The sequence below is a fragment of the Oenanthe melanoleuca genome, chromosome 28 (assembly GCF_029582105.1).
Source record: "Oenanthe melanoleuca isolate GR-GAL-2019-014 chromosome 28, OMel1.0, whole genome shotgun sequence".
NCBI lineage: Eukaryota > Metazoa > Chordata > Aves > Passeriformes > Muscicapidae > Oenanthe > Oenanthe melanoleuca.
Window position 1 is genome coordinate 1,797,486 of NC_079361.1, and position 26,751 is coordinate 1,824,236.

Sequence of the window (26,751 nt, forward strand, 5' to 3'; positions counted from 1 at the left end):
CCGTGCCTCAGTTTCCCCAGCACAGGCTCCCAGTGCCCAATTTTCCAGCCCCATCCCAGGGACGTGGCTCCGTGTGTGCCAAATCCACTCTTGTGTGGGTGTGACTCCTTTTAAACCCCCCCCAAACCCCAATTTTCCTGCAGGCAGGACTTGAGGTGCTGACTGTGCACCCTCCACTTTTGGCACATCCTTATAAACGCTGCATTAATAATTAATAATCGATTAATAGCAGCAGCAGTTTGTTAGCACACGTGCATTAATCATTGATTAGTTATTAATATGGACTTTGGAACCCTCTGGGAGGTGGTTCCACATTGTTTATGTGTGGTTTGTGGGATGGTGGTGGTGACAGACCCAGGGGCTGCAAATCCCAGCAGAGCCCCGGGAAGGAGGAAAGGTCTGCTGGAATTCCAGGGGCTTCCCAGGCTGCAGCAGGTCTGGAGAGCTCAAAGCTGTGAATTGTGCTGTTCCTGCTCAGGCTTTGCCCACTGATTTTACCTTTTCTTATCGAGGCACATAAGGAAGAAAAGGGGGAGAAAAACCCAAATGAGCCACAAAAGTCAATTTTTTTCCCTTTTTTTTGTTTTGCTCACAAATACATCTGACATGCTCATTACATAGAAAACTGTGCCAGGTCTGCACTGCCCTTTGCTCCCACTGTGAGGGTCCATGCCCGACCCCCTCCCAACCCCCTCCCAAAGTTAAAAAAACCCCAGACACCAAACAGGACCCTGGTAGGACACGGCATGCACGGCTTGGGGACAAGGGACACCGGGCATGTGGGGCCAGGGGACAGCCAGAGCCATGGCAGGGAGAGAGGGATGGAGGGATGGATGGATGGATGGATGATGGATGGATGGATGATGGATGGATGGATGATGGATGGATGATGATGGATGGATGGATGATGGATGGATGATGGATGATGGATGGATGGATGGATGATGGATGGATGGATGATGGATGGATGGATGATGGATGGATGATGGATGATGGATGGATGATGGATGGATGGATGATGGATGGATGGATGATGGATGATGGATGATGGATGGATGATGGATGGATGGATGGATGGATGATGGATGGATGGATGATGGATGATGGATGGATGGATGATGGATGATGGATGGATGGATGATGGATGGATGGATGGATGGATGATGGATGATGGATGGATGGATGGATGGATGATGGATGATGGATGGATGATGGATGGATGGATGGATGGATGGATGGATGGATGGATGGATGATGGATGATGGATGGATGGATGGATGGATGATGGATGATGGATGGATGATGGATGATGGATGATGGATGGATGGATGATGGATGGATGGATGGATGATGGATGATGGATGGATGGATGGATGGATGGATGGGGGGCACCCTGTGAGAGCAGAACAGGGTTGGGGGGATGTTCTGAGCAGCCACTTGTGCCCCACAATTCCCAACCCTTCAGATGCTCTGGTGCCACTCCGGGATGCCAGGCAGGGGATGGGCAGCTGCCCCCTCCAGCTCCAGCCTCACCATCATGGCTGGAGAAGGGACATCCATGTGGGGAACATCCCTGCAGGAATGGGGATAGAGGTGGGACCTGCACCACCCCAGGGTGCACACGGGAGGAGAAAGAGGAGAAGGAAGCAATGAACTCCTGGATCCTCCAGGTCACATCCAGGCTCTTGCATTCCAGGTTCATTCCTTCTCCCACACACAAAAATCCACGTCCTGAGGCAGAGCCAGGGAAGGGGTGGGATGGGAAGGCAGGAACCACCCCCATGGCAGCAGGGAGCAGCCCCAGGGCCATTGACCCGTGGTCCTCAGGGCTGGAGGGTGCAGGATCTGGGATGGAGGTGTCAGCCAGGACGTTCTCCTGGACTGCTTGCTCCCAGCTTTTCTCTCCTCTTCTCTCCTGGGCCTGCACAGGATAAGCCAGGTCCTGCTCTCCTGCAGATTTCAACTTTGTAACTCAAAGAGAATTAATCCAAAAGTGCCTTTTGAACCTGTAGGAATCTCAGCCCCCCTCGGGCAGATGCAGATGGGGGGAGAAGGGGGGAGAGGCTTGCATCACCCTGGGGCTGCTCTTCCTGATTTTAACCATCTTGGCCTCATTCTGCCTTTTTTCCACCTTTTTCTTCTTGCTGACACCTCCTCAGAGCCTGGCCCTGGAGGGTTATTATTGCTTGTGCAGGAGTGTCCCCAGGCACCCACATTGGCAGATGCTGGATCTTAAATCCACAGATGAGAAGCTCTCAAGGCACATCCGTGCCCGGGGTGGGGGAGTCTGTCTTTGTCTTTGTCTGTCTTTATCCCCCCAGTTCGGCACAACCTCCCCAGTCCCACATTGCCTCGGAAGACATTTCTCTTGGAAATCCATTAAAAAAAAAAATTTGGACCAAAACCCCCAGCAAGAAAAGAACCACAAACAACTACCAGGAAAGTTTTCTGAAGAGTCCCTTAGAAAAAAAAGGGAAAGGGTGGGGGAAAAACAGGAAGCATTTTTCTCCCAGGCCCAAACACTGCTGATCTTTTGGCTCAAGAAATGCATAGTTGGTAGCAAAAACCTCACTACATCAGGAGCCCCTGGGACGGCCCCTGAGCCCTGAGGGCTCTCCACAGGGTTGGGACATTGGGGTCATCCCTCCCCGACCCTGAGGTCCCCACGGTTCCGACCCTGCTGGCCTGTGGCACCTCTGTCTCCAGCCATGTCCCAGCACAGCGAGGTCGCTGCCAGCTCCGGGACACGGCCGGTGCCCCCGCAGCCCTCCCAGCCCTGCCCCACCACGGCTGTGCCCAACACAACGGCTCTCCCCCGGCAGAGGCTCAGATCATCTTCATGTTGAACTTCCTGGCCCCTCCTTGGCCGGTGGTGGTGGTGGGACCGTCCACCTTGCGGAAGGAATATTCCACGGAGAAGTTGTTCTTGTGCTGCCCCCGGCCGCGGCTCCAGACGAAGAGCAGCAGGAAGCAGAACAGCACCACGCCCAGGAAGGTGATGCAGCCCATGGCCGTGGAGACCAGGATGGTCTTGAGGTCCAAGGTGAACTTCAAGAAGACCTGGGTGTCGTTGTGGAAGGTGTCGTTGAAGTCGCCGGGGTACAAAGTCCTGTTGGCGCGGTGGGCGCCGTCGGCCGGCCGCCCCTTGACCGTCAGCGTGGCGAAGTAGGTGTCGTTGCCGCCGGCGTTGCTGGCGATGCAGATGTAGGTGCCGCTGTCCTGCACCTGGGCGAAGCGGATCTCCAGGGTGCCCCCGGGCAGCACCGTGGCGCGGCCGCTGCTGCGCGCGGTGATCATGCGGTGCTGCGGCGACACCCAGGCGATGGAGGGGTCGGGCTCGCCGTCGGCGCGGCACAGGAACGACACGGACTGACCCTCCCGCGCCGTCACGTGCTGCAGCTTCCGATCGCGGATCTTGGGCTTCTGGCAGGTGAAGTACTCGAAGAGCACCGAGTCCGGGAAGTCGCGCAGGGCGTTGCCCTGGATCTCGGGCGGCGAGGAGCACATGGGCTGCTGCCCGTCGAAGTTGAGCGTCTTGCGCCGCTGCAGGATCCAGAGCAGGCGGCAGTCGCAGGCCAGGGGGTTCCTGTCCACCCGCAGCGTCTCCAGCGTGTTGACCGAGTGGAAGGTGCTCTCCTCCAGCGTGGACAGGAAGTTGCTGGAGAGGTTGAGCAGCCGGATCTGCCTCAGGCCGGAGAAAGCCTGCGGCTCCACGGACACCAGGAGAGCGCCCACGATGTGGAGCTCCTGGAGCCGGATGAGGTCTTTAAAGGAGCCCTTGAGCACAGTGCTAATGGGGTTGTAGGACAGGTTGAGGTACCGCAGGTACACCAAGTTCCTCAAGGCAGCGGCGGGCACGGCTGTGATGTTGGTGTAGGTGATGGAGAGCGAGGTGAGGTTCAGGCCCTGGAAGCTGGTGGGGGACACCTCCTCCAGCAGAGGCCAGTTGTCGATCTCCAGCTGCAGGAGGTTGTAGAGCTTCTTGAAGTTCTGGTCCTCCAGGGCGGAGATGCTGAGGTGCCGGAGCCGCAGCACCTCCAGGTTCTGGAGGTAGGACAGCGACTCGGCCGAGATGGAGGTCAGGTTGCACCTCTCGATGGTCAGCTGCTCCAGGCCCAGCAGCCCCGAGAAGGCGCGCTGCGAGATGTACACCAGGTCGTTGTCACCCACCTCCAGGCTCTTCAGGTTGCGCAGGTCCTGGAACATGTAGTCCAGCAGGATGACGAGCTTGTTCTCGCTGATGTCCAGCAGGGTCAGGTTGGTCAGCTTGGTGAAGACCCCCGGGGGGATGAGCTTGAGCTGGTTGCCCCGCAGCCGCAGCGTCTGCAGGTTGAACAGGTTGCTGAAGGCGCCGGGCTCCACATTGGAGATGATGTTCTCGCTGAAATCCAGCTCCTCCAGCAGCGGGTACGGGGCCAGGTCCCCGGGGTTGAGGCAGCGGATGCGGTTCTTGTTGAGCTCCAGGACGCGGGTCTCGGTGGGGATGCCCTCGGGGATGGCGGTGAGGCGCCGCCGGTGGCACAGCACGGAGCGCAGCTGCGGGGCGCACTCGCAGCGCGCGGGGCAGGCGCCCGCCCGCGGGGACAGCAGCAGCACGGGCAGCGCCAGCGCCGGGAGCCACCATCTCATGGTGTGGGGCATGGTCTAGGGGCTCACTGCCGCTCTGCCAGGCGCCTGTGACGGAGAGAGAGCCGAGTCAGCGGGACAAAGCCCGGCCCGGCCCCGCAGAGCACCGACAGGGCTCCCCGAGCTGGAGTCCCTCTGGATCCCTTTCACCATCCTGCCCTGTGCAAAGCTGGGATGAACGAGCCTCACTCTCCATCGGAACAGGGAAACCGAGGCAGGGGGAGAGGTTTGTGAGAGGAGCCAGGGCTGCAGACGCACAGCTGAGCCTCGGCTCCTGCGGGCTCAGCCCCCCCTGCGCCCCTGATGGTGCAGGCAGGGCGGAGCGGATCGTGAGCACCCTGCGATAATGAGGGGCACAGACAAGGGCAGGGCGGGAGCAAAGAGATGCTGGCAGAGATGTTGCCAACTCGTGACAAGGGTGGGATGTCCCCTTCCCTCTGGTGACACGGGTGGGATTCCCCACGCCCTCTGCTCCTGGTGTGAGGTCTCATCCAGTGGCACAAATTCTCCACAGGCCCCCGGCTTGGAGGGGTCCCGTAGGATGGGGGAGGCTCGGTGGCGCTGGTCCCCTGTCCCCATCCCCGTTCCCGTCTCTGTCTCTGTGTCTCTGTCTGTCTGTGTCTGTGTCTGTGTCTGTGTCTGTGTCTGTGTCTGTGTCTGTGTCCCCATCCCCGTCCTGTCCCTGTCCCTATCCTCGTCCCCATCTCTGTCCCCGTCTCTGTCTCTGTCTCTGTCCCCATTCCCCATTCCCCATCCCCATCCCCATCCCCATCCCCATCCCCGTCCTGTCCCTGTCCCGGTTCCCATCCCCGTCCCCGTCTCTGTCCCTGTTCCCATCCCATCTCCATCCAAGTCCTGTCCCCGCCCGTGTCCCCGTCCCCATCCCCCTCCCGTCCCCTCGGAGCGCAGATTAAGGCGGCCCCGGCACAATCTTTGCCGAGGAGGGATTAACACGGAGCCCCGCCGTGCCCCCGCTGCCCTCCTTTCCAGGGATTAGCACTTCGCCGCCGCTTTCCCTTTTCTTTGCTTCCCCTTTCCCCGCTCCCTGTCCCCACCCGTGCCCCAAATCCGCCGGGAAACGCAGCTCCCAGCGCCACCGCAAACTCCTCAGCCGCCTTTCCCTAATGCAGCACGGTCATTAACCTAATTAAGCGGCAGAGCTGCTCGGCTGGGGAGCTGCGGGGTGTTTTTGAGCCTGGCAGGAGAATATTTGGGGTTCCAAGAGCAGAGCCAGCCCCTCCAGGCACCCCTGTGGAGGTGAGGGAGTGGGCACAGACACCTCCAGCATGGGGGACTTTGTCCCATTGCTCCCACTGGGACAAACTGGGCTGATGCCCCCGAGTGCTCTGAATTCCAGGGAGCCCAAGCTGCACCTCCTGGGAGCCCCTTCTGTCCCTCTGGGCACCTCAGGGACCACAAAGCTGTGGGAGCCCAGCAGGATGTGGGCGAGGTGACATCTGTGGCTGCTCAGAGCAGAGATGTGGCTGCAGTGCTCCACCCCGCTGCCACTGCAGGTCCCCAGTGCCCAAAATGTCCCAAAAACGCCCATCTTGGCTTAGGGGGTGACAGAAGGAGAGTGATGGGGACCCCAGATCCCCCAGAGGGGTGACACTGATGGAGCAGGGACAGCATCTCACACCCACTGTGCTGACAAAGGACACCAAAGGCTGGTGTCACCCTCCCTCCTGTCCCCATGGGCTGGGGGTTATTGACTCTCAGTGCTCAGGGAAGGATGCAATCCCCATGGAGGATTTCCTGCCCTGATCCTGTTGCCTGAGAGAAGCAATTCTCTGGGATTAAACCCACGGCTCAAGGGCAAGTTTGGAAGGATGGGAGGTGATCTTCAAGGAGAGTTTGGACACTACTCCCAGGGATGCTCAGGGTGGGATTGTTGGGGGGTCTGGGCAGGAACAGGGGCTGCACTGATCATCCCTGAGGGTCCTTTCCCCTCAGGGTATCCCAGGATTCTGTGATCTTTTACAGACATGGGGATATGGCACTGAGGGACAAGCAGTGACCTTGGCAGTGCTGGGGTAGCAGTTGGACTCGATGATCTTAGAGGGATTTCCAACCTCAACAATTCTATTCTGAGTCTATGGCACCTTTTTTTTTTTTTTTTTTTTTTTTGGGTTTTTTGTTTTTTTTTTTTTGTTTTTGTGTGTGTGTCTTAATTTTGCCACATTTCCCTTTTTCCTCCAGCGAATCAGACCAAGAGGGAAGCATCACCATTTCACACAACCCCAGGATTACCAGCTGAGCTGGGCACAGGGGGGTGGGACCACTGACCCCACTGCTGCCCCTGCCCCTTTCTCCCCACTGCTCAGCTTCACCCCTTGCACCAAAGGACTGGAGGTCCCCGAATGCCCCCTGGACACCTTCCAGGAGAGCCACTTTGTGCCTGGCTGGTGGCCCCAGGAGCCTGAGCTGGCTCTGGGGTGAGGTGGGGGCAGCTCCCCTTGGCTCCCCGGTTTTGGAAGCCCCACTCCTGTTCTGCCCCAAGCATCCTGCAAACCCACAGGACAAAACGCTCCCCATTTCTGTGACACCTCACTGTCCTGTTCAGTGTCCCTACAGCACAGAAAGGTGCCCTGGTGCCTCTCTAGCGGTGTCCCTTTCATGCTGTCCCACTGACCCGTGTCCCCGTGCCCACCATCCCTCCCTGCCAGCCCCGGGGGGGATCCAGCCCTTCCCCTCCCTGCCCGAGGCTCTGCCCCGTGTTCATTATGGATGAGCCCAGGGTAACCCAACTCCACTTTTGGTTACTCCTCCGGCCACCTGATCCTCTAAGCAAAGCTCCAGCCCCGCTGGGGTTGTTTTCCCTGGCAGATGGAGAGCGGGAGCCGCAGCCCTGGGCTCACCTTCCCTCTCCGGAGCCAGAGCATCACCGGCCCTGCTGCCCACACCCACCCACGGGTGCCCACGGACCCCACAAACCGCCCAGCGGGGTCAGGGGCTGCAGGATCAGCCATTCCCTGCCGATCCCTGTCCCCTGCAGGGACAGCCGGTCCGGCCCTGTCCCGGCAGAGGCAGGCGGAGCCGGGCTGTTCATTACCAGCTCATTACACGGTTGTGCGGCGCTGTCCCGGCTCGCCCGGCCCCTGGGGAGCCAGGGCAATTAACATCCAGAGCAAGGCCTAGATAGAGGCTCTCCTCCTCATTTAATTTATTTTTAAAAATAACAAGCTTGCTGCATGCCGGGCTGGGGACAAAGCCAGCAAAGCCCCAGGCTGAGGGGCTGTGAAGGGGGAAGCAGAGCAGAGCAATTTTGGACAATTTGGACAATTGGACAGTTTTGTGAGCCCCTGGAGCCTTCCCTGCCTCACTCCCTACTCCCCATCAAGATTTGTGACCACTGGGCTCGTTCTGTCCCAGCCACCAGCAGCACAGAAGAGCTGCTGCTCTCCAGCCACCCTGGCCTGGGGTTATCCAGGGAAGCTGAGGCTGCCCCTGGATCCCTGGAAATGTCCCAGGCCAGGCTGGACAGGGCTTGGAGCAGCCTGGGACAGTGGAAGGGGTCCCTGCCATGGCAGGGGTGGAATGAGATGGTCTCTAAGGTCCTTTCCATCCCAAAGCATTCGGGGATTCCTTGACTCCTGCAGATGGGATTTTGCTCCCTCTCCACTCTTCAAACAGCTCCTGGCACAAGCTTGGCCCTGCCAGCTCCTCCAAGAGCACCTGCTCCTCAGCTGCCATTATTTCTCCCTTTTTGTGAATAAAGACTGAAAAACGAGCCCATGTTGCCACTTCCAGGTTCCCCTGCTCAGACACTGCATGAGCACAAACACCTCAGCCAGACAAAGGTTTTGTTTTATCCTTCCCTTGAGATGCAGGATGGAAAATGCTCCTGCTGAGCCCTTCTTGTCCCAGCACCACATTGCTGCTGCTCCAGGCCAGGCCCCTCCATGGCAGGGACCAGAGACAACCAGGGGATGCTGCTGCACCTTTCCAGGGAACTGCAGGACAGGATGGAGACCCCAGGGCAGGGAGGGAGCAAATGGAGCAGAAAGTGATGGTGGGACCCCCACCCTGAACACAGGCAAGGGGGGATAACCCCAGTGTGGATGGTTCACTCCTTTAGAGCCCCCTTGGAACTTTCTTCCCTAAGATAAGAAATCCTTCCTTAGGATGGCTCATGCTAGAGAAATGTTCACCCCCCTGCAGAACCCTGTGTTATCTTTTGGAGTTTTTATTGGTCTTTATTTCTGTATCCCTGTGTTGGGTTGGTGTGGCCAGAAATGTGAATTCTGTCCCATCTGTTAACCCAGCTGGGGCAGTGACCCTGATCTCCTGGCACACATTATCTGCTCATGGGCCATCTTTAAACCAGCTGGGCAATCATCTTTATCTTCCCACAGCCCATCCTCCCTCCAGGAGATATCTCCTGTTCATGGCCAGTGAGTCCCAGGGCATGGCTGATAAAATTCCATCATCCCACTGGGAGATGCTCCAGCCAGGGGAGCAGCCAAGCCTTTCCTACCCAGATAAAAACTGAGATTTTGGACAGCAAGTTTCCATCTTTGCACTGGATTCCAGAGGAAAACCAGACCTTTGCACATCATCCCTGGAGCTTCAGAGGAAACTGCACCTTCTCCAGGAGCACTGCTCCAGCTGAACCACATCTGCCCCTGCAGGAGGATGCAGCCACCATTGAATGGGACTGTGCCAACACCCTGACTGACTGACGGGTGTCAGCTTGGATTCTGACTCTGGCAGGGCTGGGATTGTTCTGTGTAATACTGCATTGCTATTTTAATTTTCCCAGTAAAGAACTGTTATTCCTAATTCCCATATCTTTGCCTGAGAGCCCCTTAATTTCAAAATTATAATAATTTGGAGGGAGAGGGTTTACATTCCCCATTTCAAAGAGAAGCTTCTGCCTCTATTGGCAGACACCTGTCCTGCAAACAGGACAATCCCAAACTTGGCAGGAGGCAGGAGAGGGCTCCTACCAACACCAGCAGCCAAATGCATTTGGGAACACCCTGAGTGCTGCCCACTCACCACTGGCAGCCCTGCCTGGCAGCCCAGTGTCCCCACACCTTCCTCACTGCCTGGCTGTGTCCCCAGCCTGGCTCCATGCCAGGGAGGCAATGCCAACCCTGCTGGGCTGTGCCAGCTCCTCACAGACACTGTCACCCTGCTCAGCCCTGGCTTGGGGTGTCCAGGCACCCCTGGGGTGTTTCCCAGCTCACTGACAGCTTGCCAGGATTGCTGCTGGGCTCTCCATCAGACAAGCTCTGTGTCCTATCCCTATCCCTGTCCTGGGCTGTGAGCTGGGTGAGATCTCAACTCCCAGAGCAGGAATTCGTGGATGAAGCAGCTCCATGAGGCTCCCTGAGCTGCAGGAGCAGAGGATGGAGCTCTCTGGCTGCTGATGCCAACAGTTCCCTGGCTCCAAGCTCTGCCCATGGGGAAGGGAAAACTGCAGCCAGAGCTGCCCCAGGACAGAGCTCCTCAGAGCTGGGAGGAGCCCAGACCCCAGTCCTGTGCCAAAGCCCATCCAGACATCTGCTCCTTCTTCCCTGCTGGAAACCCTGAGTTACACCTTCCAAAAACACCCCTCACCCCATATGATTTTAGGCTGAAAAGACAAAAAATGAGGGTCCCTGGGGTCTGCTCCATGCTCAGCTCCACTGGTACCCCCACCAGACTGATCACAGCACAGGGATGCTGGGGATCCCCAGGGGGATGTGCTGGCACTGCTCACAGCTGGCAGAGCACAGCTTGATGCCCAAATGGGAAGTCAGGGAATCCAAGCCAATCTCAGAGCAGAGACAGCTCCCAGGGCACTGAAATGAGTGACCTGTGCCACCCTCCAAAAACAAACCTCTGGCTCCTGCAGCTTTATTTTATCCCTTGCCTTGAGTCTGCAAAATCAGTGGGGTTGGAAAAACCCCACAAAAGGCAGGGGGGCATGGGGAGGATAGAGGTGACAGGGAGGAGCTTCAGGAGCATCCCCTGCACCTTCCCTGGCTCCTGGGTGACACCAGCAGGTTTCTCCCTCTGCACAGGGCAGCAGAAAGATCCTGGTTTATGCTGGGGCCTGGAGGGGATTAAATCAGAGCTGAGACAGAAACAAAGAGGCAGAAGCTGGAGGGTCAGAGGAGGCCAGGGATGTGCCCAAGCCTCAGCTCTGGTGATCAGGCAATTAGCAAGCCAAGCATGAGAATAAATAATCCAGCTGAAACAGGGAGAGCAGGACAGAGCTGGGGGTGGGAAGGAAGGAAATCAATCACCAGATCTAATGGGGAATTATCCAGGAGTTCCTAATCCCATCAGGGGCTGGCTGGGAAACAAATTCTCCTGGCTCTGCCACTCTCAGCAGGTTTTTCTGGGTCAGGGTTGGGCTGGAGGAGCAAAGGGAGAACCAAAATCACCAAAAAAAAAATCCCACCTATAAGTAAACACAAAATCAAAAAACAAATTTAATATATACAGTACTATTTACTATGTGCAATTTGGTTTTTGAGTAAAGAGGTTAAGGAATGGGTTTGTTTGTAATTGAGGCAGAATTGATTTAAACTGGGTTTTTTTAAACAAATTTTTTATATGTATTCTTGGGATTTTGTTTTTGCTTGTTGTATGTAAGGATTTAGATTGGGTAGGGCCTGCTCGGTTGGTAGAGTTTTGGGTTTTAATTAATTAAGTGGCTTTTGTTAGATGTTGTCTTTAATTTTTGAAAGATTTGTTATTTAATGTTTTTAAGGAGGTTTTTAATAGTTTATTGTTTATTTTGTTTGTAGCTGGTGTATGGTAGGGGATATGGTACACTTATTTAATGTCATGGTTTTCAGTTTAGGTGTTGATAAGGCTGTTTTCTTGTTTGGTTTAATTTTTTTAGGGGCATTATGTTTTTACAGGATTGTGAAGTGGCCAAGTGACCATCCCCAGCAGAGCCCAGCTGGGCTCCTGGTGTCACCCTCGTGTCCCCTCCTCAAGCAGAAGCAGATTTTCCTGGCAGAGGATGGGGAGGGGAGCATGAAAGGAGCCAGGCAGTGGCTGGGTCACCACAGACACCCCCAGGTGTGACTGCAGGGCTGGCAGGAGAGCACGGGGAGCTCCCTCAGAGGGATTTATTCTGGGGAGTGGCAGCTCCTGCCTCTCACCCAGCAAATCCTGCACGGCACCCCCAGCTCTTGGGAGACACCAGGGAGGCAGGATCTGCCCTTCCTGCCCAGCAAACCTCCCTGGGGTCTGACCCAGCAGCCAAAACCTCCCTGGGGTCTCTACCAGGACCCAAAACCTCCCTGGTGTTTCCAGCAGGAGCTGAAACCTCCCTGGTGTCTGCAGCAGGAGCTGTTTTCCCAGCCCAGATCCCATCCCATTATCCCATCCCATCCCATTATCCCATCCCATTATCCCATCCCATCCCATTATCCCATCCCATTATCCCATCCCATTATCCCATCCCATCCCATCCCATCCCATCCCATCCCATCCCATCCCATCCCATCCCATCCCATCCCATCCCATCCCATCCCATCCCATCCCATCCCCTCTCCAGCCTCTCCCACGTGGGAACTCCCAGCCCTTGCAAACCCTCAGAACTGAGGATTCCCTGCTGAGCCACAGCACCAAGGAGACAACCCCAAAGGAGCCACTGCTTATTTTTAGAGACAACCTTCTGATTCCTGAGCACGTGGCCCAGGCAACACTGCACAGGCAGCCCCAGATTGGCCACAATCTGCTTTTCTTCTTGACAGACATCATGTCTGAATCTCTATCTCCACAAGATGCTCCCAGGAGAGGAGACATTTAGAGACGACCACAATGTACAACATTTCTGAAAGGTCACTGCCTGCAGCAGGCAACGAGGAGCAGCAGCCACTCATCAGAGCAGGGGCTTTGGGGAGGTGTTTAATATTCCAGGAGCATCTCTATTTCTCTAGCAAAGTGGGTAACTCTTTAAAGTAGGGGAGGGGGCAGGGCAGCTGGGTGCTGGGCTCTTGTTTCCACCCAAGGTGGGTTGACTGAGCCAGCAGTCAGAGCTGAATCCCAGCTGATGGTGGGAAATGTGGCTGAGAGTGACCCTGAGCTGGAGCTCAGCAGCCTCAGAAGCTGCTGGAGCCCTCGAGGGCAGAGGCTGAGCTGGACTCTCCCTCCTCAGCCCACCCACCACCCACCCACCCATCCCAGCCCATTGTCACTGAGCTGTTCCACTGATGGCTCCAGGAGCCCTGGAGCTCACCCAGGGGCTCTGGTCCCTGCTGGGCAGCAGGGGCTCCTCCTTTGAGGGCTCAGGTGAGAACTTTTAATTTGCAGAAGCCCATCAGCATCAGGGGCAGGATGAGGAGGGGCTGGGAGGCAGATGCAGGGTGACAGCCCATGGCACTGGGACTTGCTGATGTTCTCCCATCCCAGTCTGCCAGCAGGACTGGGTGCTGGCCACAGTGTCCAGCTCTGTCCTCGCCCACCCATCCAAGCCCAAGGTGCCCATCCAGACCAACCTGTGGCCAAGGCTTGCCTGGTCCCAGGTTTGTCCCCAGCCTGGGAGTGGGGACAAGGAACCCAAACCCCTGGTAACTGTCCTGGCACTCGGTTGTAGGGCCCAGGTGACATTTGCTGCAGCACAGATGTGACAGTCAGGCACAGGAGAAAAGCTCCTGGCAAGGGCTCCTGCCCCCACAGAGACACAAACACAGAGCATTAAACGAGGGAGGGGAATTGGCTCCTTCCTCTGCAGCTGCCTCCCCCTCCTGGGCTCATCCCTCACCCTCTGCACCAAAACACAGCCTGGGAGCAAAGCCAGGAGCAAAGCCAGAGCCAGGGCTGAAGCCACCTGGGAGGGGACACAGGGAATGTGCCAGAGCCTGGCCAGGCAGGACATCCCAGGCCATGCTGGGGACACTCTGGGGTGTCCCCTCCTGCTGGGGGACACACCACCCACAGGCTCAGAGCAGGGGGACGTGAGCCCTGGTCACAGGAGGGTCCCTGTGCCTCCAGTGCCCCGAGCCAGGCAGCTCCAGCTGGGTGAGCAGCGAGGGGCCGGGGCAGGATGATGGATTAGAGAGCAGGAAGGCAGAGGCTGTAATGAGGCACTTCCAGAGCCGATGGATGACGCTGCCCGGGGGCGTGCGGAGCGCGGGGGGCGTGACTGCAGCGGCCCCCGGAGCCAGCACAGCTCCCAGTCTGCCCAGTCTGCCCAGTCTGCCCAGCACAGCCCTGCCCTGCTGCTGGACTGTGATTTCCCAGTGATTCCAGTGCCACCACTGCTCCCAGTCTGCCCAGTCTGCCCAGCACAGCCCTGCCCTGCTGCTGGATGGTGATTTCAGAGCCAGCACTGCTCCCAGTCTGCCCAGTCTGCCCAATCTGCCCAGTCTGCCCAGCACAGCCCTGTCCTGCTGCTGGATGGTGATTTCAGTGCCAGCACTGCTCCCAGTCTGCCCAGTCTGCCCAGCACAGCCCTGCCCTGCTGTGATTCCAGTGCCAGTGCCTCCCACGGGCTCTGCCCAGCACACGACCTCGTTTGTCCATTTGTCCATCTGTCCATTTGTCCGTCTATCTAGCCCAGCCGTGCCAGCCCTCGTTAGACCTGCTCGTTCAAGCTCAGCACTTCAGTGCTGCTGCCTGAGTCCCTCGGGGGGCTGATCCCTGCCACTGCTGCACCTCTGATGGCAAAATCTCCTCCCAATCCCGCACCTGACCTGGCTGGCACAGGGCAGTCCCAGCCACCCCTCCGAGCTGGATAAAACCAATATGGATAAAAATGGCTCTCTGCAGCCCTGACCCTCAGCAAGGACCTGCTGCTGAGGGCTCAGCCCCACAGGAGCCTCCATCCATGGCAGGGGGTGCCCAGCTTCCCTCTGAGAGGGAGCCTGGAGCCCTGGCTGCTGCAGCGTGGAGGGAGATCCATCATTCCACAGGCTTTAATCTGCTGGACTGCTGGACGTGTGGGCAGAGCAGCAGACTGACAGGCCAGACTGATGGACAGCTGCCTGCTCTGAGGGCAGCAGGGACAGGCAGCTGTGGCTGGGGAACAGCCCAGTCCAGCAGGACTGCTCAGCCCTGCAGGAGCCAGCCCCAAAACAGGGGGGCAGAGGTGGAGCCCCCCCCCTGCTTGGAGTGGGAATTCCAGCCAGGAGCAGCACGGAGTGACAGCTTTCCCTCCCCCTCCCAGCTCTGCTCAGCATCAGACCCTGGCTGAGAGCATTTTTAAGACCTGTCTACAGCTGCTGCTTCATTGGAGATTTTATTGCCATCCCAATTATGATCGTGGGAGCAGCGAGAGCAGAATGCCATTCCAGGGGTGAAATGGCTCTGACATCCCAATCCATCCCTGTCAGCCAGGCAGGAGTGGGACCAACCCCTGAAACAATCCCAGAGAGGGGAGGGGACAGGGGGACTCACCCCAGCCCTGCTGAGATCCCTCCTGGCCTCGCTGCCCACATCCCAGAGGGGCCCAGAGAGCCTGGGGGGTCCAGCTGTGCCATCCCAAAACTCCCCAGGCTGGAGGATGGCAGTGGTGACATCTGGAGTGAGACACGCTGGCGCCAGTGCCCAGCTCTGAGGCTGCAGGGCATCAGCTGGGGCTGGGGCAGCAGCAGAGCAGCCCCAAGAGGATCCCAAAATCAGAAATCTCCATGGTGGAAGGGAAAGGGGATGGCAGGGCCTCGTGGCTTCACTCCCTGTCCAGCATCTGGACAGCAGAGCAGGGGCAAAGCCTCCAGAGCTCCTCTGCCAGCTGAGGAACTCCCAAATCCCAGAGAATAAATCCATCCAAATCCCAAACCACTGCCCCTCAACCTGGATCCTGGCACAGCCTCCAGAGCTCCTCTCCCAGCTAAGGAACTCCCAGATCCCAGGAAATAAATCCAAATCCCAAACCACTGCCCCTCAAACTGCTGCTGCACATGGATCCTGGCATGGCCTCCAGAGATCCTCTCCCAGCTGAGGAACTCCCAAATCCCAGAGAATAAATCCATCCAAACCCCAAACCACTGCCTCTCAAACTGGATCCTGGCACAGCCTCCAGAACTCCTCTCCCATCTGAGGAACTCCCAAATCCCAGGAAACAAATCCATCCAAACCCCAAACCACTGCCCCTCAAACTGCTGCACATGGATCCTGGCACAGCCAAGGCTGAGGGACAGCAGTGGCCAAGGCTGGGGTCCCACTGCTGCCCTGAGCAGAACCTGAGCTCAGCACCCCAGAGCTTCACATCCCAGCCCCACCAGTGACTTCTTGCTCGTTCTGGGGTGGTGACAACAGGCTGGAGGTCTGCACAAGGAGGTGGGGACAATGAGAGGGCTAATGCCACCAAGCAGGGGTGGCCACGAGGTAAAAGGAGCTGCATTTTGATGTCCCAGTGCACAACCCCAATGCCCCCAGAGCCCAGGGAGGTCTCACCGTGCTGCAGGTCCAGGGCTGCTCCGACATGGGGATCTGCTGAGGCATTGGAGCCTGGCAATGTCCAAGTGGTGACGTGCCCAGCACAGCCAGCCTCGGCTCCTCTGCACAGAAAGCACAAGGACACCACTGTCAGTCAGCTCCCCCAGTGTCCTCTGCAGAAATCCCAAATAAACCCCTCCAAACCCAGGGATGTGGCACCCAGGCACTTCCCAGAGAGGGGGAGCATCCTCAGTGCTGCTCCAGAGTGTGTGAGCAGCCTGCCTGCTTTTATCTACATAAACACATATATAAATATAAATTATATCACACTTGTGCCCTGAAGGATCCTCTCCCCAGCAGGAGGAGCCCAGCCCTGCCCTGGTAGCTCTGGGAATCCCTCTGGGAATCCTGCAGGAGGGGAATGAACCCACCCAGTGCACAACCCCACAGCCAGGAGACCTCGGATCTGGGGAGATTCCATCCAAACAGGCAAGCACAAGTGTCACTGGCTGGACTCCCAGCCCCATGTCCACCCCTGGGCATTTTTGGGGACTTGGGGGGGTCAGGAGATGCTCCCAGCACCGATGCAGCAGATGCTGAACAAAACATTTGCTGTGGTTTTACTGAATTGCTTTGAACTCTCTGGATCAAGCTTAATTTGCCTGTTGCAAAGAAAGAGGGAATTTAAATAGCTCCTTTTGTGTGGAAATCCTGGTTAACAGCCCTCAAACATCCCGGCTGGGTTCTGTTCTGTGACACCCACGCAGAGACAATGCAGCTGCTCCGTGCCTGCAGACCTCACTCAGCTCTGGAAGGTTGGAGGGTTGGCCAGCCCTGGGGCACAGGGATCACACCCCTGGCACATCCCAGAGCCAAGAGCCCCGGCAGGATGGAGCTCTCCAAACCCACTGCTGTCCACATGCTGCTCTATGGGTAAATAAATCCTCACTTTTGGGGTTCCTGGAGGACTGACAGTGCCCAGCACTCTGGAAAAGCTGAAATTCCTCCAGGAAAGCAGCATCACCCCAAAGCTGAGGTCAGAGGGATTCCTGTCAAACCTGCAGGTTCAGGCTCAGCCGTGCAGGGACAATCTGAGGGTTCCACACTCCTGCTCACCCCCAGGCCTGGGGGCTGTGAGGCTGCAGGACTTCAGCCAGTGCCCAGCAATCCCAGCTCATTCCCCACTCCAGAACACCTTCCCCTTGTCTGCTCTGCCTGAGGGACCCACACGTAGCCCTGCAAGGGCAGGAACCCACATTCCCAGCTGCCAGAAGGTCCCAGTGTCAGTGGGATACCCTGAGCCCTTCAGCCCATCCAGTCCCTGGGTGGCAGGATGCAAATCCCAGCTGGGATGCAGGAACTCACTCAGAGATGCTCCCCAATAAAAGAACAGCACTAAACCCTCCACAGCAACAGAAATCCCTGCCCTGAGCACACCAGAGGTTCCTGTTGGAGCCAGGGGATGCACCAGCCCCTCCAGGGGTCCAGCCTGGACAACAGGGACAGCTCAGGGCTGGCAGCAGGATGGAGAAGCTCAGGATCCATCTCCTCACAGGGGGCTGGTGCACACAGGTGTGGGAGCAACTCCAACCCTGCACCTGAAATAACAGCAAGAGTGACCCAAACCAAGCCCTGAGATGCAGAAATGACCCAGAAACGCCTGAGCCTGCTGTGGCACCCCCAGACACTGCAGCTGGTGCAATTCCACAGGGAAATCCCTCCAGGGCATGCAGTGTGTGTGCTCTGAGGGACTGGGGCTGATGGGCAGCCATGCAAGGGTTAATCCCAACCACATCAGCTCAGCTGCTGCTCCCCAAGGCCAGGCTCCAGCCCTGGGGGTGGAGAAGGTAAAATTTCAATCCAATTGCAGCAGTGATGTATTCCCTGCAGCCAGCCCAAAGGTGCTCAGCTCCTGGCACTGAGCAGCCTCTGCTGCCCTCCCTGCTTCACTCCCAGCCCACCCCAACATCAGAACATGGAATTTAAACTCACAGACCACCTGGGCTTGGCTTGTCAGGTGAGCCCAGTCATTGCCAGCCCTGGGAATGAGCAGGGGCTCAGCTGATGTCTTGGCATTTGTTTTTGGCAGCTCCTGGGTCACGTAGCAACCTCTGTCTCAGGTTACCTCCGGGGTTTTGTCTGCAAATACATTTTAATCCTTGTGAAAGGGGACACACCAGCACGTGGGTGAAGTGGCTAAAGCCTCCTTTGGTCCCACGTGGTGACACCAGCACAGCTCCCTGGCCCTCTGTGTGTTTGTGCCACTGTTGTCACCTTCTGCTCCTGTGCTTTGTGCTTTACTCAAAACTTGGATTTGAGCTCTTTTCTTGACAATTCAGTGGAGGAGCCAGGAGAGGATTCTCCTCTCCCTGGGTACCACATGAGATCTGCTTCTACAATAAGGAGCTTCCACTTCTGCACACAGGATCCCCTTGAAAAAAAAAAATCAGCAGCAAATCCCGAAGCCAAACAGGACCCAGATGTCCTGGAAATCAGCAGAGACCTCCAGAGAACCAGACCAAGGTGCCCAAGTTGAGCTCTTCTATGGCAGGAGCATCCCTTGGGATGTGCACAGCAATTCTTCCATGCATGGCAGCAAATCTGGCTCATCTTACAGCACTGCAGAAAGGGACCTGGGGGTCCTGGTCAGTGCCAAGTTGGATCTGAGTCTCTGCTGTGTCCTGGCAGCCCAAAGGGTCACCGTGTGCTGGGGCACCAGGCCAGGGAGGGATTGTCCCACTCTGCTCTGCACTGGGGCAGCCTCACCTCCAGTGCTGGGGCACCTTGGGCACCACAGGATCAGAAGGAGCCAAAGCTGTTGGAGAGTGTCCAAAGGAGGGACAGGGAGCTGGGGAAGGGCTGAGGAGCAGCTGAGGGCACTTGGCTCGTTCAGCTGGAGCAGAGGAGACTGAGGGGAGACTCCTCGGGGGCTGCAGCTCCTGCCGAGGGAAGGCAGAGGGGCAGGGGCTGAGCTCTGCTCTGGGACAGGGCCAGGAGCCCAGCAAGGGCTGGAGCTGTGTCAGGGCTGGCATGGAGCTCAGGGAAAGGTTCTTCCCCCCGAGGGTGCTGGGCACTGCCCAGGCTCCCCAGGGAATGGTCCCGGCCCCAAGGCTGCCAGAGCTGCAGGAGCGTTTGGACAGCGCTCTCAGGGATGCTCAGGGTGGGGCTGTTGGGGGCTGGGCAGGGACAGGGGCTGCACTGATCATCCATGAGGGATCCAGCTCAGGATATTCCGGGATTTTATCATTCCATGGATCCCAGGACTCTGATAGTGCCCAAAATCCCGCCGCTGTCACACAGCCCCGGCATCCAGGAGCATTAAGCCAGAGACTTTTGCTCATTAGTGTAATTAATGTCAGATTTCCCAGCCAGCTGAGTTTCCAGCTGACCTTTAGTTATTGAAATATGAACAACAAAAATGACACATCACCACGGGGAGGTGTCACAGGCTGCTCATTTGAAACCCTCTCTCCGTGACAGGCCCCCAAAGAGTTCCTTTCTGCAAAAGTAAATGGGAAAATTTGGAAAATGCTCAAGGAAGGAGGAAAAATTCAACTCCACAGCAGCACAGCAGGGACACAGCATCTCCCAGCTTTAGGGGCACAGCCAGAAATTATCCCAGGGAGAGAAATGGAGGGAGAAATGAGGCAGAGATGTTAAAAATGAAACAGAGGAAAGAAGATCTGTTTCTTGGGAAAGTCACTGAGGTGGAGACAGCTGAGCCAGGGCTGAGGCAGCAGGGACAGGGCCCCAGGCCTTGGAGTGATCCCTGCTCAGAGACAGCTCTGCCAGCATGAACTCAGGGGCAGCAACAGCCTGAGCCAGGGAGAACCTTAGGGCATGGAAAAAACCCCAAACCAGCAGCACTGTCTGGTTCTGGATGAGCCTGACCCAACAGATCCCAGCCCCATGTCACTGCAGCACAACAACCTGGACCTGCACTTCCAGAGGTTTGCAGATGTTGGTGCAGGCTGAGCAAGGCAGGGGAAGGCAGTGGTGCTGAACCCCATGGGACACTCCTGAGCCTTGCTCTGTCACAAGGCTGGTGCTTGGAGGTAAGAAGAGAAACCAATTCCTGAAATGTGGAGGGCCCAACCTCCCCAGTAACTCCTGGAATGACTTCCAGAGCACTGGGCACGGCTGGGAGGGATGCTGGCATCACCCACTCACTTCCCTGGGAGCAGCCCAAGGCTCCTACTCCTCATCAGGAATAAGGAATAAGGAAGGCAGGATTATCCTCCCCTTCCATTAGTCACACTGGGTTAATATTCCTGCTTATGGAAAAAGGGTCACAATTTCTCTCTCATTTAGGGCTTCCACCTTCCATTTCATGGTTCTGTCACTCCACCTTCAGGGTTCTGCTCCTTTCACACCCCTAATTAGGGTTCAATCACAGCACCAGGCACAGGGCCTGGGCCACACCACCTCTCTGGGGTGTCCCTGTGGAAAACTGACCCCAGAACAGCCCTTTATCCTCTGGCAGCACAGCAGGAACCAGATGGACTTCCCTTCAAATGAGATTGAAATGGAAAAACACAAAACAGCTCCTTGTGCCAGTGTTGGAGGGTTGGTGTCCAGCTGTCCTAGCACAGGGAAGGTCAGCTCAGGTGACCCTCTGCAAAAAGAGGCCAGGAGCACCAAGCACCCTCGTGGTTTGCTCCTCTGAGAAGGGGCTGGGAATTATTCCTTCCACTCTTCCTGGGGGAAAACAAACCTGCTCACCTAAGAGGAGGTGTTCCACCCTGGAGATGTGGCTGAGGGGGTTTGGATGCTCAGGGAGAGCCCTTCAGCTCCCCTGTGAGGACCACGCTCAGGAGGCTTCAGAGGATGGAAAAGAACCTTCCCAAGCCTGCCTGAACCCCCTCAGTCCATGCTGCATCCCCACCGTGGCAGCTGGGCCAGCAGCTCTGTGTCACAGCCAGGGGGGCTGATCCACAGTCCACAAACCCCCTCATCCTCCTGGACTGGAACAGCAGCCAAACTGAGCAGGAAAAGCACTCAAGGCCTTGGGGAAGCTTCCTGGGACATCAGGGTCCTGTGCTGTGACAGTTTGGGCTCAAACACACCCAGGGCAACAAGAGGCAGAGAGGGGAGAAATTTGGTTTAATTTTTTCCTGAATTCCCTTCCCACTGAATATTTTCTCTTCTCCTTTCCAAGAACTTGCTTTATTTCTCCCTGTCTCCCTCTAGCAACGGTATCTGGGAGAAACAATGAATTTTTAATAGGAGGGGGCGGTGGGAAGAGGCAGACCCTGAGGCAAGAAGAGAAAACATTGATCTGTTAAATCACCCCCATCAGCAGGAAACCACATCCAAGGGAGAGGGAGCCACGTGAGGACCACACAGCAGGGCTTGGTCCCTTTTCTCTGAGCCCAGTGGATGCTCTGCAAGTCCCAGCCAGGGTGAGTCCTGCTTAGAGGAGCCTCCCAGCCACTCCACACACCCCTGGCCATGGCTGATGTGGGGTGCAGGACAGGAGGGGAACCAGCACTGGGGTTGTTCCTCTGCAGCACCTTCCCTGGGAGGGTGGGGAGGCCCTGGCACAAGGTGCCCAGAGCAGCTGGAAGTGTCCAGAGTCGGGCTGGACAGGGCTTGGAGCAGCCTGGGATGGCAGAAGATGTCCCTGCTGGAGTTTCAAGGTGCTCCCAAGCCAAACCACTGGGGACTCCACGATCCCAAAGCTGAGCTGGGCCCTCCTCCTGCTCCCCACTCTGCCCTGCAGGGCCAGGCTCGTCCCAGGAGCTGAGGATGCCCAGCTCCCCTCCCTCAGTGCCTGGCCCTGTCTCCCCAGCACAGCCTAAATATAGCCCCTGCTTCTCTTTCCTTGTAGACACAACTGATGCTCTGAGTCAAAGTCCTTTCCCATGAACTCACTGTTGCTTAATAAAGCACAAACCCTCGGAGACCTTGATGCTGAGATCTGTCATTTTAATTCCCAGTAACACTTGTTCCTCTCCACTCCAGTATGTGGCCGCTGCTATTTTGGTTGGCACGTTGGGAGCTGAACAAGGAGCTCCAGTGCTCCAGATCTGAGCCAGGCAGAGCTGGGACAGCTTTGAAAACCAAACCCTCCTGATGGATGGGGCTGCAGGAGGCAGCCCAGCTCGTGGTGCCATGAAAAATTCAGGGGGAGGAAAGCAGGGAAGCAAGGGAAGAGCTGGGCTGAGGCAGAGGAAGGAGGAGGGGATGCTCAGAGAGATGGGTCCAGCCCTGGGTGCCCCTGTGGATGCCAAGGCACCTGGGGATCACAGCCCAGACCCTCTGTGCTTGGTTTTTAACCCATCCCTGCTAAAGCTGTTTCTGTTTGCTCAAACTCTCCATTCAGATCTCTTCTGTTTGGTTGTTCTGGGGTGAATTTGGTGCTGTCCCCAGCTTGCCCATTTTACATGAGAGAGGGAATGGCAGCCCCTGCCTGGGCCTGGGGTGGGCTCTGCTCTCCCACCACCAGGGCTATTCCCCACCTTTGCCACCCCCATCCTGCCCAAGCTCAGCTCCCCACAGAGCTGGGACACCTGTGGGGCTCCAGCTCCAGCCCCAAAACACCAGGGCTTCAATGGGATCTGAAGGAGAATCCAGCACATTCCAGTGCCAAGGCTCTGGCCCAGCCTGTCCCACAACCCCTGAGCCAAACCTGGTGGAAGCAGCTGCTTTGTCTTTGAAGGCAAATCCTACAAAAACTTCACAAACAGAGGAATCAGCTGAGGGTGCCCAATCCATTTCCCTTCCACTGTGGCTCCCAGCAGCATTTCCAAGCTTTCTTGTGGGGTTTATTGCTTTTCATCTCCTCTCACATCTCTGCTCTGAACATTTCTGCCCTCGCCTGCTCGTTCTGGGGCTTTTCCAGGACTCACAGCGTGGGCCTTCGGGTTCAGGCAGCACCTCCCACCCTCCCTGCAGCCCCCTGGAGCAGAGACACTGTGCAGGATGCTCTGAGATGCTCCCCCTGCCTGCTCAGCAGCCCCTCACCCTCCACAGCCACACACAGGCAGCAGAGGTTTGGCTGTGCCACCCTCCAAACCAGGGAAACTGAGGCACAGGCTGCACACAGCAGCATTCTGGAGCCAATCAGTGTCATGGGGACAAGCCCAGGGATGGCCTCACTTGGCTCCCTGGCTGCTGTGGCACTGGGGACGTGCTGGTGGCAGCTGTCCCACCCTGCTGCCCACGCATGGCCACGTGCTCACATCATTCCCAGGACTCCCAACACCTCTCTGCCATCCCAGGGATGTGAGCACAGCTCTGAGCTGCTGGAGCAGCCCAGCTCCTCCTGCCTTATGGCAGCTCCAGCTCCTCAGGAGAGAAGAGGAGCCACCTGCTCTCTGCTGGGATGCTGGGGGGGAAACAGGAGTGATCTGACAGCCAGGAGCTGGGATAAATCCATCCCAAACACATGGATTGAAAACCTTTAAGTGCAGCCAGTGCTGAGTCTGTGCTGCTGGGCTGCGTGTCCAGTGTTTAATTTGGGCCCAGGAGGGAAGAGCAGGGATTAGGTTTGGGCCTTGGAGCCAGGGATGAGCTCTCTGGTGAGGCAGAATTAGCAGAGCTAATAAAAGCAGACATTCCTGAGCTCTAAACACTACAGAACAGGAAAAAAGCCCCTGGCCCTGCTATCTTCAGCTGGAGATCAGCAAAAGTGCATCTCCCCAGCAAGGCTGAGCCTGGCAGGACCCAGCTGTGCCTGGGGTGTGTCCCAGCTCTGCCCAGCACAGCCACGTCCCACCCTCAGCATTGATGCCCTGGAAGGGAGAAACACAACCAGCCCCTGTTCCTCCCCTCCTCCTGCTCCCTCCTCCAACAGGGCAGGAAAAAAGCAAAATCTACTGATTTTGAAGCCAGCTCTTCCCTGAAGGTGCTTTGCCTCCTGCAAATCTTGGGATGCTCCTCCAGTTGTTTTGCAGGCTGGGCATTGGAGAGCATCTCCCCCAAGATCAGCCCACAACCCAAGCATTTTGGGAAAGGCTGCACACACCCCAGTGGGGTTTTTGCAATGTGAAAACTGTAAGAAATCTTGGGTGGGCCAAAAATCATCTCTCCAAGCTGGTCAAAACCCAGCTGGCTCCACCAGTCCTGCAGCAAGAGGCAGCAGCTCCACTGCCTCCCCTCTATGAGTGCTACAGAACCACTGGTGATGAAAACATCAGCACAAAATTAAAACAGATCAACCCCAGGCTGCCCAACTGGCAGCTCCCCAACTCATCTTCAATTCTTCTCCCATTTAAAGGATGTGCAGCACATTCTCTGCCATGCCCCGAGGTGCTGGGATTTTATCCCATCTCCATCCTGCAAGGGGTGATGGAGCTTTGGGGTGCAGAGCAACCCCAAGGGCCCTGCACTTCTCAAAGGGTTATTTTGAATTTCAACCCACACAAGACCATCTCACTGCTGGGCAGCTCTGCTCTTGCAGGACTTTTTGGTTTATAATGCCTCCTGTTTTGATTGAGAGGTTTGTAGGAACTTTCCCTGCCTGGATGAGGCTTTTCCCATGGTGACACTGGGGCTGGCGCTGGGTTTTGGGCTCTCCATCCTGCAGGCTGCACATCCCCAGCCAGGATGAGAGTGGGTGAGAGACAATCCACAAGAGCAAGCAGCAGCCAGGAGCTGTGCTAGGCCCAGGCTGGTGTTCCCAGGTTACCACAGACCCCAATCCTGGTCACTCCCCTCTCCAGCCGCTCTGCTTCCAGCACTCCTCACTCCCCAGGGCCGGGTTTGTGCTCTGGGTGCTGCCAGGCTGCAGGCACGGCTCCACTCTCCATCTATTTCACAGGCACTCTGCCTTCTGCTGCCATCCTCTCCCTTCCTGGCTGCTCTTTTCTCCTTCCCAAAAACCTCATCTCAGGGTAAGGCTGGGCAGGAACAGAAAAAGCAGCTGCTCCTCTGCAACTGCCGCCTGTGCGAACGCCGCGGGAATTGGAGCACCTTTTGTCAGGTTTTAGCTCAAATCCACTTCGCAAGTGGATTAAGGAACTGGCACAAAAGTACTCTGGAGGGAGAGTGGGAAGAGGCAAAGGCTGCTATTCCAGCACGGCAGTAGGAGCCAGGAATGCTGTGCTCGCTGCCTGCTCCATTTCCCCGAGAAGCACAACCCGCTAACATCCGCGGCTAAAGCAACCCTCGGAATTTTCGACAGGAGAATCCGCCTAAAACCCGGGATGCTCGGGGAAAAGGCAGGAAGGGCCCTGGGGAGGCGAGGAGTGAGGACCTGCAGCAGCGCCCGGGGGGGAAACACGAACGAGAGGAGACGGGAAAAGCTTTTCCCGACTGCCGGCGATGCTCGGAGCCGCTCGGCGGTGCCGGGGAAAGGGGCTGCGGGTACCGGACCCTCGGGATGAGCGGGGCTGGGCTGGGATGGGCACCCCAGGGCGACCCTGCCGTGCCGAGCCCCCTCCCCGGGCACTGCGGAGGGGCCTGGTGACCGCGGGCGGTGGGCACAGCCGGGCAGGAGGCGACGGAGGGAGGGATGGAGGGAGGGATGGAGGGAGGGATGGAGGGAGGCTGCGAGTCCCCAGGGGCGGCGGGGGCTCGGCGGCCGCCCCCCGGCGCCACGTGTGCGGCCCGGCGCGACCCTCCCCGGCCCCGGGACCCCGCACTCACCGCTCGGCTGCCCGTGCTGCGGCGGCGGCGGCGCGGGCAGAGCCGCAGCCCCGGGGGCGGCGCGGCGGCGGCTCCGGACGGACCCCGGCCCGGCCCCGGCCCGTCCCCGGGGGCGGCGCGGCGGCGGCAGCGCCTCTCCAGCAGCGGCGGGCAGAGAGCGGAGCCGCCCCCCGCGCCCCCCGCCCGGCCGGGGGAGGGACGGGCCGGGGGCGATGCGCGGCCCCGGGCGGAGAGCGGGCACAGAGCCGGGAGGAGAGCGGGGACAGACCCGGGAGAGAATGGGCACAGAGCCGGGAGGAGAACGGGGAGAGACCCGGGAGAGAATGGGCACAGACCCGGGAGGAGAACGGGCACAGACCCGGGCGGAGAGCGGGCACAGACCCGGGAGAGAATGGGCACAGACCCGGGAGGAGAACGGGCACAGACCCGGGAGGAGAACGGGCACAGAGCCGGGAGAGAATGGGCACAGACCCGGGAGGAGAGCGGGGACAGACCCGGGAGAGAATGGGCACAGAACCGGGAGGAGAACGGGCACAGACCTGGGAGAAGAACGGGCACAGACCCGGGAGGAGAACGGGGACAGACCCAGGAGAGAATGGGCACAAACCCGGGAGGAGAACGGGCACAGACCTGGGAGAAGAACGGGGACAGACCCGGGAGAGAATGGGCACAGACCTGGGAGAAGAACGGGGACAGACCCGGGAGAGAATGGGCACAGACCCGGGATAGAATGGGCACAGACCTGGGAGGAGAGCGGGCACAGACCCGGGAGAAGAACCGGGACAGCCCTGGGCAGAGAACGGGCACAGACCCGGGAGGAGAACGGGGACAGACCCGAGGGGAGAACGGGCACAGACCCGGAGGAGAGCGGGCACAGACCCGGGAGAGAATGGGCACAGACCCGGGAGGAGAACGGGGACAGACCCAGAGGAGCGCAGGGAAGGGCACGGGGGTCTCCTCCCCGCGCAGCCGTGAGCAAAGGGGAGGGGGTCCCCTGGGCAGCCTGGGGTGCCCAAGCCTCGGAGTGCCCTCCCTGAGGTTCCCACCCCATGTCACCCCCGACCACCGTGCCTGGGCTCCCCCACTCCCCCTCCTCGCAGCCGGGTACCCCCACGCCGCCCTGCCTGGGCTCCATCCGTGCCAGCACCCGCAGGTGCCCACCCTGCCTGCCCCAGGTCTGGGGGGCAGCTCACCCTGGGCTGCCCT

At 58.0% G+C, this 26,751-nt stretch overlaps 2 protein-coding genes across 2 annotated transcripts in view; both read right to left on the reverse strand.

Annotated features, from left to right (window-relative positions):
* Positions 1 to 587: 587 nt before the first annotated feature.
* LINGO3 (leucine rich repeat and Ig domain containing 3) lies at positions 588 to 25,597 on the reverse strand. Its single transcript, XM_056512848.1, has 3 exons — positions 25,546 to 25,597; positions 15,973 to 16,076; positions 588 to 4,674 (listed from the first exon to the last, which is right to left on the reverse strand). Exon 3 carries the CDS (start codon positions 4,639 to 4,641, stop codon positions 2,827 to 2,829), a length of 1,815 nt encoding a protein of 604 aa, XP_056368823.1. The 5' UTR covers positions 4,642 to 4,674; positions 15,973 to 16,076; positions 25,546 to 25,597; the 3' UTR covers positions 588 to 2,826.
* LOC130264290 (uncharacterized) overlaps positions 4,653 to 26,751 on the reverse strand; it is a 41,362-nt gene continuing 19,263 nt past the window's right edge. Inside the window, exons 7-8 of the mRNA XM_056512342.1 lie at positions 4,885 to 4,964; positions 4,653 to 4,674 (exon numbers count right to left, since the gene is read on the reverse strand). Coding sequence (XP_056368317.1) covers positions 4,653 to 4,674; positions 4,885 to 4,964 — 102 coding nt within the window. The remainder of the gene's footprint in view (positions 4,675 to 4,884; positions 4,965 to 26,751) is intronic.

Excerpts from the sequence above, each read along its gene's own strand:
- LINGO3 (XM_056512848.1), bottom strand. The coding sequence starts at position 4,641 with ATGCCCCACACCATGAGATGGTGGCTCCCGGCGCTGGCGCTGCCCGTG.